This window comes from Crocodylus siamensis, chromosome 1, assembly GCF_052110815.1.
Source record: "Crocodylus siamensis isolate JL-2025a chromosome 1, ASM5211081v1, whole genome shotgun sequence".
Classification (NCBI taxonomy): Eukaryota; Metazoa; Chordata; order Crocodylia; family Crocodylidae; genus Crocodylus; species Crocodylus siamensis.
Window position 1 is genome coordinate 77,633,673 of NC_143395.1, and position 13,814 is coordinate 77,647,486.

The 13,814-nt window shown below is 44.0% G+C and overlaps 1 protein-coding gene across 1 annotated transcript in view; it reads right to left on the bottom strand.

The window, feature by feature from the left end:
* MMS22L (MMS22 like, DNA repair protein) overlaps positions 1 to 13,814 on the bottom strand; it is a 156,648-nt gene that overhangs the window by 36,889 nt on the left and 105,945 nt on the right. The window contains exons 15-16 of the mRNA XM_090037124.1: positions 5,858 to 6,048; positions 732 to 882 (exon numbers count right to left, since the gene is read on the bottom strand). Coding sequence (XP_089893250.1) covers positions 732 to 882; positions 5,858 to 6,048 — 342 coding nt within the window. The remainder of the gene's footprint in view (positions 1 to 731; positions 883 to 5,857; positions 6,049 to 13,814) is intronic.

Below are 13,814 nucleotides of genomic sequence, written 5' to 3' on the forward strand. Positions count from 1 at the left end.
CAGTGTTGTAATAGCCTAATGGTTAGAGCCTTTGCCCTTAGTAGAAAACCCTAGTTCTAGGTCCTTCCTGGTCTGGGGGTGGGTGAGGTCAAATCTCTTACTTTCCTGGAAAATGTTCTAACCACCAAGTTAAAGTCCAGGCTGGGCTGAGGGAAGCCACCACCATTCTTGATAGCTGAACCACTGTGCAAAAAGGAAATGCATGGAGGAGCCTAACTCTGTAGCTCAATGATGAGAAGGTTTCCTTGGGAAGGAGTACTGGGTTCCTCCTGGAACTGAGCATGCACTGAATAGCTTTTGGATAAAATGCAAAAATAGCACTAAAATCAGGGACGAGGACCTAGGCCTGCCTCCCTTCCAAAGGAGTTTCCTCACCACTGGGCTACAGAAGCATGCTTTCTCTTGCTTGTTCTCTCCTTGGTCCCCTGACTCTTATATTGCTTTCCATATACAGGCAGTAAGGGTAGTTTGCTGCATGAAAGCTATATTTGCAAAATGTCTGCCAATTCATTATCCAAAGATATAAAAATACCTTCAAAATACATGAGGAGGACAAACCATAATACATTCAAGAAATCTGGAACTTAAAGGAGCTGCAAATGATCTTTAACACAGAAACTGGGCCACTAAGTGAGGCATTGTTGTTTAAAGTTTTCCATTAGTTAGATGCAGGAATGAGGAGACTGTGTGCTTGAAAGGAGCTGAAAGAACAAAGAGTTTAAATTGTTCACCTGTTTTGTATTAGATGACTTAGATATCTTGATACCAGCTGGTGCCATACCATGTCATCCCATCCAAACAATTGCATCATTGATAAAACAGGCTGAGGCTGGAGATCTGGTGGAGCAGCGCTGGGCATGTCCAAAGCTAACAAAGTAAAAGCTGATTTTAAATAGAGAAAGAAAAAAAAGAAAAGAAAGGGACAGTGTTAAAGATTTCTCATGCATTTAAAATATATTCCTGTTCCACTAACAGATATTGAAACTTATTTGCTATTATTAATATTTATGTTGCTCTAGATTCCAGTCAGGATTGGGAACCAAGATAGTAGGCACTGTTCAAAAATATAGGGAGAGGTAACCCCTTTTCCAAGCAGCTTACAATTTTAGGATGACACACAAGATATGAAGGATGGGGAATGATGTAATCAAATCCATACATTGGTTACAAAGCCAAGAGACATCATCTTGTATAAATGTGCTCTGTGAGGTAATTGGACATTTCCCCTTACCTCCCACTCTGCCTTTGATAAATGAGTGCACTTGGTGTCCACTAAGAATTTCTAAAATGTCTTAGTCCTCCAGAAAGGTACTGAATTTTGAAAACAGAGAATCTGCAGGAATTTCCAGCCTGATTTTCTTAAAATACTTCTTTATATATTGGTGTTTTATGGGGAAAAATGTGTAAGTGCCACGCTAATGACAAAGCTACTCCTTCACAGAACAGTAGACCTCACACAGTCCTAAGGCAACACCTGCAGACCTATAAAACTGTATAATAAATATATGCCACAGAATTTTTTAATGAGACATAAGCATTTGCTCTCAATACTGGAGGGCCGCTATAGAACACATCCAACACCACCAACATCAAAGTTATTCTCATTCTTTATGCTACAGATTACAAACACATTTACTCAGGAAGGAGACGTAACCTAGAATGCTGATATGTTATTAGACTAAATAAAATCAGCAACAGCAAATGAGGATTGGAAAACTGATCTCTATTTTCTGATTTTAAAAAACAAGGCATCCACCAGCTTCTGATCTTTCCCAATTCAAGTTAAATAAAAGCTAGCTTATTACTAAATTAAGAGTATGCTTATAATGCGATATGCATACAGAAACTGTGCTTTTGATTAGTGGAAGCGCAAGCCTGTTTTCAGAAAGAGCAACAAGGCAGCTATTTTAATTAACAGAGGGTTAGATTTTATGGTTTCACAACAAGCCCTGAGTACGGGCAGCGTGTACTCATCCTACCTTACAATGCTTTCCCCTGTCCTGCTTCTAAGTAAGAGTCAAAATGTGGTCCCCAATTACCCCAGGGCAGGAAGGAATTTCTGTCAATCCCTTACTAGATTACTTTCACCACTGTTTGTTTAGTACTTTTGGCCAATAGGCTGGAAGAGGGTGGCATGGTGGAATCAAGCTGTCCCTTTCTGACCAATCCCACCCACTTCCATAGAGGAAGCAGTGTTTCAGCAGAAGTGTTCTCTTCCTTGGGCTACAACTTCCAGGCTAGAGACAGACATTCAAAAAGCCAGAGCTTGAATTGATTCAATCTTCGCAAGTTAGTCCAACCTGCATAGTTTGAACCAATTTGCAAGTGAACAGACATTCACTTTTGATTCTGGAAAGGTATACATGCCTAAAGTGGCTCAGGCTAGAAGCCAGGGGGTACAAGAGAAAGCCCTCAACTGGAGGGAAACTAAGCTGAGGGAAGGGGTGCGGCCAGGCCCGGGAAGGCCTGAATATGATTAGGGAGAGGCTTAACCCTCCACCCTAGCCTGCAGAGACCCCAGCCAGGGTCTGCCTGGAGTGGGAGGGGGGAAGCAGCCCCTGTCAGTGGTCCCCAGCCTCTCTACCCAGCTCATTCGCTGGCTGGTGGCAGGAGCAGGTGCAGGGCAGACCCTGGTAGCCTGAGGGGAAGTGGAGGTTTAATCCCCCCATTGCAGGAGGTTGACGATGGTGTTGGCACTGATAGGCTCAGCTCATGTAGGCAGGGGCATGCAGCCAGGGCTGTAGCCGCCAGACACCAGTAGCCTGAGGGGAAAGAGTGGAGGGGTTAATCCCATCATTGCAGAAAGCAGTGGTGGGGACACCAACACAGCACTCTGGGCCAAGTCCCTCAGAGGAGAGGTCAGCTGGCGAGTGGAGGGGGCATGTGACCTGGCTGCAGGGTTGAGGGGGGCAGAGCCAGGGCTAGTTACAAAGCCTGACACACCACTGCCTCCTGCTGCAGCAGTATGACCTGGGCTGGAACGGCTCCAGGGGGTGAGGGTCAGCACCTGCCACTTCCAGCCTCAAGCCCCATGTGGGAACTGTGGTTTGCAGGTGAGCAGCAGCTGTAGCATGGCTCCACACCCCTTTCCTCTCCTAGCAATGGCGGCAGAGTGAACTATCGCAGCGGGTGGAGGTCTTGTATCTGTCACCTGCTTGCAGTGTTGTCAGGTGCTCAGGGTGAACTGCTGCAGGCTAGGGCAGCACTAGGGGGAGGCAATGGACCCACTGCAGCCCAGCCCCACAGCCCAGGGGCACAGGCAGAGACTTGCCTATGGTAGCCTGCCCCTCCTCTCAGAGGTGGCAGTGGAGCGAATCATCAAGGTGGGCAGAGGTAAAGCACCTGTCACTCACTGACTGCTCACAGTGGTGCCAGGCACTTGGTGACAGGTGACAGCTGCTTATGCCCTTGGGCTGTGGGACTGGGCTGGATCAGGATGCAGCAGCCACTGCCTCCCACTGCTGCTACCCATGCCCCAGGCCCACAGTAGGCTGCCCTGAGCACCCAATGCTGCTGTGAGCAGGCGACAGGTGCTTCACCTTTGCCCACCATGATAGTTTGCTCTGCTGCCACCAGTGGGAAAGGGAGGGGGCAGGGAGTTGCAGCCCACCTGCAACCCTCGCTCTGGCCCAGGTCATGCTGCTGCAGCAGGAGGCAGTGGTGTGTCAGGCTTTGTAACTAGCCCTGGCTCTGCCCCCCTCAACCCTGCAGCCAGGTCACATTCCCCCTCCACTCGCCAGCCTGGGTTGCTCTGCCACAGTGGGAGGAAGCGGTGGGAGGGGCTCCATAACTAGCTCCCGCTCCCCAGCCCTGCAGCCAGGTCACACCCCCCAGTCCCATGCTGGCTGGCCACTCCTCTGAGGGACTTGGTCCAGGTGCTGCAGTACGGGCCCTGCCTGAGGTAATTTTCAGCATGGGACAGAGCCAGTGCCATGTTGGTGCCCATGCTGCTGTTGCCTGCAATGGGGGGATTAACCTCCCCAATTTCCCTCAGGCAACTGGTGTTTGGCCGCCACGGTCCCCAGTGCACGAGTGGAGCTATCGGTGCCCGTGCTGACCCCCCCATACAAAGGAGTGATTAAACCCCCAGTTCCCCTCAGGCTACCAGGGTCTGGCCCCATCCCCACACCTGCCCCTAGAGCAGTGAGCGAGGTGGGGGGCTCAGGACACCTGGCAAGGGCTGCTGCCCCTTTGCCAGGCAGACCTAGAAGCACTCCAGAGCAGGGTTTCCCAGCTCCACCCTTTTCTCAGCCAGTCAGAGCAGTGCTAGTGCTCTGGCTAGGGAAGAGAGGGGCAGGGGCAACCTTGCTCGGCTGGAACAGACAGCCCAGCCCAGGGCTGCAGAGTATGCTAGGATGCTGGAGGACCCTGATTTAACTTAAACGAGGAAGGGGTTTGAGATGCATTTCCATAAACCAGTTTTTCTTCTTTCGATTAAATCTGATGCTACATTCAACCAGGTTCATCTCAAACCAGTTTTGGCTATATTGAAATTGGTTTATGTGCACTGAACTTATGTTCTGTTACAGGTTTAAAGCAGTGTGTGTGTAACTTCTGTACCTAAACCCAAAGTCAACAGTCCAGGAAAGAGAGTGGCTTCTTCTGTATTACTTCTCAACATGGCTGCATACATTATATTCAGCACTTGATTTCTCTTCAGCTGGATTCTAAAAGGCTAACTGGTTATATCACTACCTCAATTAAATAATTAAAGAAAAATTGAAAAAATATATTTAACCATAGAAAACAAAACAGAATTTGTGATAAAACAGCGATAGTAATTTCTTGCTTTGATTTTGTGTTGCTGTTTCCTGCCAAGCCTCAATAGTGGGAGACCATTTTCAATTTCACTGCTTTGCATCTCATTAAATATGGCCTATTAACTATTGCAGAGCTGCTGCAGTTCAAGGGTCTTAGTGTTTTGTATTACTTCACATGTCCTTAAGCACGTATAAATTTAGTTCTTAATTTATATTATGGTTAAAAAATATTGTCAATTCAGAAACAACTCTTCTAAATTTTATTTAAATGGCTTCAGGAAATCATTATGGCTAAAGATCAGCCTAAGCACTCTTAAATATGTAGTATTACATTAAAATTTTAGATAAAATAAAACTGCATCAAAATATAGTGGGCCAGATCCTTAGCTGATGTGAATCAATCTAGCTCCACTGAAGTTAAGGAATTGGTTGAGCATTCTTACTATTTACTGACAAACTGAAAGAAGTAATTAATTCTACTAAATTTGTAGTGTATTCTTTTCAATACAAAATCTAACTATATGGCAAACTGCATCAATGTATAAAAGCATCCAGAGCAAAATGACCAGCCTAAGCAACATTACAAAAATGTCTCAAAGTATACGAGCTTAAAAATGCATCAAAAAGAAATCACAAAATCAGCTCTTTGAAAATGTCTGAACAGATGTCAAAACATATTTCAAACATGCAAATTCTGCCAAATCAGTGCCATTTTGGAAAAAATAGTTAAATAAATTATATCAAATTAGAATAGAGAAGAAGAAAATGCTTAGATTTAATGTAATACAACGAATGCATAAGATTCTTATTTAGATTCTAATAAACATTACAAATGCAATATAATCTGTCAATAAAAATGTTTCTATAGATTCAAAATACTCCAATATTATAGATCTACCTGTACACTAGTAAAAGAGACAGCACTTCAGTACTTTGTTGGGAAAACATCCAGCACAAATTTCACGTTCTGCATTTAGCCAGATTTGAGCTTCTCAATATGAAGAGGAATATGCCAAGAACATGAAACACATAAAAGACTGTGGCAAAAGGGATCAGCAAAGAAAGCAGCAGAGAAAGGGAGGGCCGTTCTAGCTAACCTGCAGCTGTATCCGCAAGCTGTGGGGAATGGGGTGTTTGTGACATCCTCTGGCTCTTCAAGTATGGAAAGAAATTTCTCCAGAGAGCACTGGCAACAGCAAGGTGGTGCTCTTTAGCCACTAATGGAAGCTGTGTGTTTGGGCCCATATTTCCTCGCTGAGGCCCCTGACTTGCACATTTGTGCACACTCCTAATAGGAAACAAAAGCAATGTCAACAGTCAATAAATGGAAAAAAAAACTACCCCAAAAACCCAAACCCATATCCTTTTTAAATACATGTATAAGTTCTTTAAACTCTATAGTCTGAGAACTGAAAGACTGTTTTGTATAATTAAATCCTTTATGCAAAGATATTATGCATACCAGTTATTTGACGGATGAATGATGGCATATTAAGCACCATAAAGTTAATGTTAATTACTAATGTCAACCATTAATTATATGCTTTTTAATATGTCAGATCAAAATGAGAAATAGGCAGCTTTAAAAAGAACGTTTGCATTTTGCAACTACAAGCATGACAAGCAAGTCTGCTTACAATCTAATGCCAGGCACTTTTTTTTTTAATTTGGTCTCTAAAAGTTTCAATGTGTACATGTACATGTACATGTATGTGTACAGGAAGAAAAATAAAGAATCACAATTGCTTCTGCTTAATTTTAAGGCTTTCTATTAATGCTTATTTTTTTTATTTGCACAAGTTCAGTAGAAGCATGCTTGCTTAAAGCAAAAAATGATGGTTTGCTGATACACTGCAGACAATTAGCTTTGATAGCAATGCCCACAGCTTTGTTAGTACAGTAACGACAAAAGTTACCACTGCACACAACTCCCATCCCTTCCTGAGACGATGTGGCATGAATTCAATAATGCACTCAATTTTCTTTGATTCTTCTAGTACCATTCCTGCTACTTAATCTAATTTGGAAGTTGTGACTTTCTAGAGGTTTAATAGAGATATGTCTGCAGGGAATCAATGTTGTCAGAGAAATGGGGGGGGGGGAAGCATTAATAAATTTGTCTGGTAGACTAGGATAGAAGGCATTGCTGCAGTGGGTTGATCAACTAAATAACATGCTTATTAAAAACAATCTGTAGGAACGCACTATCATTCCTGTTCCTATTTATCTTCTGGTCAACTCAATTGAGATTGTGCATTAAAGCACAGGCAGCATTATTACATTTGCTTTATTAAATTCTATAAACAGCACTGTAAAGTCACAGTCAAGATATTTATAAGATAATGCATACTGTGAAGGCAGGGAGACTTGCCTTAACACTAATGTTTGCAGACCATAACATTTCTTTAAAAATTGTCAGTTTTCATAATAGCAAACGGTTCACAAACGTATCTTTCTGTTTTCTCAATTTTTATTCTATGCTTATCCAAACCTGGGAAAAGGGGAAAAATGCAACAGTTTCCTTCTGGGGATGCAGAAAAGTTACAAGAGAATTATATGATCATGGCACTCATTAGGACATCTGTAATGGAATAATTTTAAATAAAGAGTAGGCTGGCTGCAAAGGCTATTCTTAGTGTTGTTGGTATTACAAGTACATCTCATTACATCAAATTAGTATCCAAAAACTCTGTCAAACATAACTTAAAACCTAAAATATACCAGTTGTCATAGGTAACAGATACCTTATGCCTGCTTGTAGGCATCTATTAGTTTCAATGGGTTATCCACAGAGAATCAAGTACTGTTACTTTGTGACTGGTTATCCTTAACATACATAGAGGATAATTTTACATATGATAAAGTATCAAATACTTCTTTGATTGATAGGCAAGGTTCAAACAAGAATGGGAGCCAAGATTCTCTGAATTCTAATCCCATCCCTAGCATTTCTCTCTTCAGCATCCTTAGGCAAATCACTTTGGTCAGATACCATAAAGGACTTGGGCTTCTGAAGTACAATTTTGATGGAACTTTGGTGCCAAAGTCAAACTAAGCAATTCACCAAAGTCTCATCCCTCTACCTAGACACATAGGCACCTAAAAATATTTACTAAGGTACATAGTTTCTAGGATTCACAAACCAGGCATTCCCAAGTGTAGGTCTCCTGAGGGTCCCAAATCACCAGGTATGATCAGAACATACCTACTGCACATTTGACAGCCATGACTCTTTTCATTCAATAAAATGAATGGCAACCTCTTACATATCAGTGTTACAGCTAAAAAACCCCCAACAATCAAGAAACAGAAGACCCATGTACAAGCACTCTGAAGGGCTTAAGGAACTTAAGAGACATATCTTGCATCCCATAAAAACGTTCCACCCTACAGGCTAGACTAAATTGAAGCTCAGCTACTGTAAGAAGAAAAAAAAAAAAAGAATGCAAGATTCACTGGGCCAGGGAGAAAGCAAGCAAGAGAGCACAATACTCTAAAGCCTTGTGATGAACCTTGGGAAACAGGAGACCCCAATCTACCCTATTCACTGTTAACAGAACTTAGATAACCAGCTCAGGTTTGCAAATTCCACCCTAGGAGTCAGGCACCTTCACTGATGTGATGATACTGACTGTCATCATGCTGAAGTCCTTCTATGTATTTGGGCCTCAGTTTCTCATCTATGAAATCCACATTGTAATACTTAACTCTATCCTTCAGGAATCTATTCAGTGTTTGTAAAGTGTGTGGAAGATGACAAAAATCTATCCAGCATAACAGTTAAGTAATCCCCTTCTAAGGAATATTCTCAAATTTAACAAGCATAAAAAGGTTGTGTTAGCATAAAGAACTAAGTAATCCTTCACTGGCACTTTTTCCTCCATACACAGTGGGTACAACACTAAGTAGGTATGAAGTATGAGCAATAAAAACTGGTATGCACTAAGCTGGTTTTAAAATACTGTCAGTTCAATGGAATCTGAGTTAATACAAGGACTAAAGAAAGCCTCCTTTAAACAAAACAAAGAAGGTGGGGGTGACAGAGGGAAGAAGTGAGCTCAAAAATAGATGAATGGCAAAATAGTAGTTATTTTTTAAATAAGAAAAGGGGGACTGATTCCTTTAAGCATAGCAAGTGAAACAGCAAGGATAAATTTTGCCCTTACTCTCAGCTATACAACTGTACTGACTGGTCCAAAGACCTTTTCCTCTTCTCTAAATTGCCTCTGAAGAAGGATGGCCTGCATCTCCTTTAGCCATCTATGCAGAGTGGAAGGGTGTTCAGACTTCTAAAGTGAGGTAATACATCTCTGTGTCAGTGGAAGGGCAACACGTACAAATCAGTGTGTATGTTTATTCATAGTGACCTACACAAAGACTTGTATGGAGGCAAATGCTTAAAGCGCTGGTTTTCAACATTTTTAGACTCAAGGCAATGCTCCAAAACTTTTCAAAATTTTGCAGTACCTCATTATAAAAAGACTAACATAAATATATTATGACTATTATAATAGAAACATTCTAATTGTATTGTTAATTATTAATTAGTTATAATTATAAGGATCTAATCAATTAATACGATACTTATCCCAATGTCACTACCATTGCAGCCAGGTGGATTTTGGCCACGTGCCTCCTGTAAAGCCAGGTCGGCAAGCATCTGTGGCAGGTGTGTGCACTCCTGCCAAAGTCATTCCTGATCCAATCCTACACAGTCTCCCCCAGAAACAGAGGCACACACCTTTGATTTCAGGATGCATGTTGGACCCAAACTGAGAAGCAGTTACAGCAGAAAGGCATGCAGCCCAAATTACATTATGCAGGAAGGCATGCTGCTTCTGCTGCAGCTCTTCTTGGTCCAGCTTCAATGCAGCTCCTGAACACGTAGACACTTGGGGCAGCTCTATCTGGTGAGAGCAGTATTTACCTCCAAGCTTTGCCACTGCCACAGTATGAACTTGTCCCATGCACCTCCATTTTCAGAGTTGAACCATGAACAGCTGCAGCAGAAACAGCACACTTGCATGCATAATGTAATGCGAGCATCACGTCTTTATGCTGCAGCTGCTTCCCAGTCTGGCTCCAACGTGCCTGCAGGGAAGGCCTTGTGAGGAAAGGCTGAGGGACCTGGACCTTTACAGCCTCCACAAGAGAAGGCTGAGGGGGGATCTTGTGGCAGTATACAAATTCACCAGGGGAAGCAGCAGGGAATAAGAGATGCTCTGTTTACCAGATGCTTTGAATAACCAGAAACAATGGCCACAAACTGATGGAAAGTAGGTTTCGGTTGGACATCAGAAACAACTTCTTCATGGTTGGGGTTGCCAGAATCTGGAACAGATTTCCAAGGGAGGTGGGGCTCTCCCCTACCTTGGGGGCCTTCAAGAGGAGACTGGACAAGCACCTGGCTGGGGTCACACGACCCCAGGACTTTTTCCTGCCACTGGCAGGGGGTTGGACTCGATGATCCTTTGAGGTCCCTTCTGACCCTAGCATCTATGAATCTATGAAAACAGATGCACACAGGAATTTCACCCTACACCGGCAATGCTTTGCATCATGACAGGCTCTTGCAGCATCCTGGTTGAAAACCACTGAGAATCAATGTGTCCTCAATATGTGCTGGAGTAGATGGAGGCATGTAACAGGACTGAGCCCCAGGTGTGGTCACAATGATCCCTGGTGGTCACACAGCTCCTGCTCTGCTCTAACTCCCTGTGTAACCTCCTGTTTTCTCTGACCTCCACATCTTGAGGTAAATAGTTAATAGGTAATAACAGAGGCTGTCCTTGGGTCTCATACATAGCCCCTGTCCATTTCTTGACCAGCAGGTACCTCCTAGAGCCTCAGGTGTGGTCATAATACTCCCTGGTGGCCACACAGCTCCTGCTCTGCTCCAGCTCCCTGAGTACCCTGCTGTTTTCTCCCACCTGCTGCATCTTGATGTAAATAGTTGCTGGGTAATAACAAAGGTTTCCCTTGGGTCCCATATAGAGCCCTTGTCCATATCTCGACCAGTAGATGTCTCCTAGACCCCTCTGATCCCAACCATATCCCTTGATCATTAAGTGGCCCTTCTTGACCCATCCATGCCCCCCCAGGGCACCTGTCGCCTTACAGATATTTTTGGCCTCTGACCCTTCCTACAGCCACACCCATACCTCATAGGTGTTACTGGTTAATACGTAGGTATGGCACTTTGCTCCCCAGCCAATGTCAGGCCACTTCAGGCCTACATAACCTTGTTGAAGCACTGGCCTTCTAAGCCCCACCCCTTCCTCTCACTGGTTCCATTAGCCTACTGTGTTCACAGATGTTTGGGTTGGAAGGGACCTTAGCAGATCATTGCATCTGACCCCCTGCCCTGAGCAGCAAAGAGCACTGGGTGCAGATGACCGCAATCAGGTGCATGTCTAGCCTCCTCTTAAAGAGCCCCAAGGTAGGGGAGAGCATTACCTCCCTTGGAAGCCCATTCCAGATTTTAGCAACCCTTACTGTAAAGACGTTCTTGCTGATGTCTAATCTAAATCTGTTCTCTGTCAGTTTGTGCCCGTTGTTCCTAGTTATTCCAACGGGTGCCCTGGTGAACAGGGCATCTCCTATTCCATGCTGTCCTTCCCTGATGAATTTGTAGGCGGCCACAAGATTCCCTCTCAGCCTTCTCTTGCAGAGGCTGAAGAGATCCAGGACCTGGCTTCTAGTCTACAGTCCTTTTCTTGCCCTACTGGGCACTGGGCCCCCGACCCTATGTCCCCCCTTCTCAGACGCTGGCCCTAGCCTTCTTGGCCTCAGGCCGCCCTCCTTTCCCTTTGAACCTCTTGGCGTCGGCCTTCCTTCATCTTTAGCCCAGCTCCTGCCAGGACCTAAAACATCCTTGTGCCTCTTGGGAACCACTGTGGCTTGAACCCTTGTCCATGGGCAGTGCAAGCCCTCTCATGCCCTCTGGTGACTAGTAGTAACCTTCTCTACTAGTCAAGCCCGGTCTACCAGTGAATCAAACAAAAAATATAAACTAAAATTCTTAGCTCACTGGCTCTGTACCAAAACCCCTACGCATCCTGGGTCCTGGTCCCCTGCCAGCCCTCAGCTCCTTACTTGCTGTTTCTAGGCATAGCAGGATTGCAAACCGTCACCCAGCAACAGCCATATTGCCACAAAACATTTCCTCATGCAACCTGAAGGACTGCTTGCTTGACTCAGGCCCTGGGCTTATATACCTCTCAAGCCCTGCCCCTTCCAGTTACCCGCAGGTATTTACAATTAGGACTTGACAGCTAGCTCTTAGGCAGTTTGTAACTGCTGTCTGTTTGCTTTAGCAATGTCTTGGCTGCCTGTAGCAGGGATCTGCCCTACTGCAGAGCAACTGGCCCTGCAATAGGCACTCATAGCCTCTGGTTTTCCTCCCAGCTGCCTAGTCTCTTGCAGTCAGATTGTCAAGGGCATTGTATCTCCCACCTGGGAAGCCTCCCTGCTGCTGCTTATACTCTAAAAGTAACAGGAGCACCTGGCTCCCCATTACAAGGCAGCTATCTCCATCAGCTAACAAACCAGTTCATTGTACTAAAAACTATAAAAAGTACAGCTTTGTTTTTCATGTAGTAGTCTATATTTTTCTTAGGTAAGGCAAATATGCCCACTAAGAACATGCTTCATTTCTCAAACAATAACTTTTGTTTCCCCTGGGTAAAATTGTCCTATGAGTTTCTGGAATCATTTGTTGTCTCATTACAAGAGTAAATGTTTGGGGCTTTTTTTTATTTGTCTGAAATAATGAATTTTGTGTCTTTGTTAAAAAAGGTGTTTCTCCATTTTGCTAACAGGCTGAATAAATTCTACCTTTACGGAAGGAAGGAATACTTGTGATTCCTGCTCACTGTCTTGGGGGGTTGTGCTAGATGACCATGGGTGAAGGTTATAGCAGGAGTGTTCAGGATTTTTCCACTGACTATGCTTAGACAGAGGATTTCTGCCATTTCTTTCCACGTGGACCTGGCAAAGGGTAGTACATGCCTTTGTCACCCCAGATCTGCATCACCGCAGAAGCTGGTACAGAATGCTTTAAAGTGGAAGCATAAGTCACCAATGGTCCATGATCTGCACTTGGAAGCCAACTGGCAGCAGAGTGAACTTAGAGCTGTTTAACTTAAGCTATAAAGCCTTGAGCCCTTGCAACTTGATGGACTGCTCCCCTCCTCTTGCCATGATGTCCAAGACATACCCAACAGAGGGGCTCAAGCTATAACCTTCCCTTAACAATAAAGACAAGAGGCCAGTGGTAGAATGCAACCTGCAAGTAGCCTTTCCCAAGTCATGAAGTACCCAAAGTCCAGTAACAGATGTACATGAACCCTTTAGAAGAAAAATAATTACTCCCTCTCACAGAACTAATGAAACAGAGCTGTATAAAATCTGACTGCTGTGAATACTTTTAAGTCAATACAACCTTATAAAATAACAGTAAAACTAGATGTGCCCAAACTAGTATCCTGGTGGGGGGGGAAGGATGAGAATCCAGGACCAGGAAAGACTCTATATGAAAGGTTAATATAGAATCTGGCTAATTTTGTATACAGGAATGCAAATGAATGAAAGAAACAGAGATCTGATCTCCAAACAAGCAGTTTCCTTCAAAACACAGGTGAATATTGGAAGCCTAGGGAGTGTAACATTATCTACACAGGGCCTCTCTATGCCTAATGTATATATAAAAACCTGAAAACCCTCAAATTTCCTCAAATGACGAGGGAAATCCCACAAATGGAGTAAATTACTGCTAATTAGGTGAGTGTTAAGACATGTTCAGAAGTCCAAGAGCAGCGTAAAAGGAAACCCTCATCTCAGTGTCTCCCCCTGCCATGCATATAGACCCTTGTTTCTACATGGATAGTACTCAGGTCATGGCCGACTACATATAGTTATAGAAAAGGCATGAGGCAGGTTTGTCAAATTTAGGGCCCAGGGGCCAGATCCAGGGTGAGTGATGGTAGGATGATAGGGTGATATGTAGGAGATAAGTAATAGGCTGCATTACCCCATGAGTGATGGCTTGCCCTG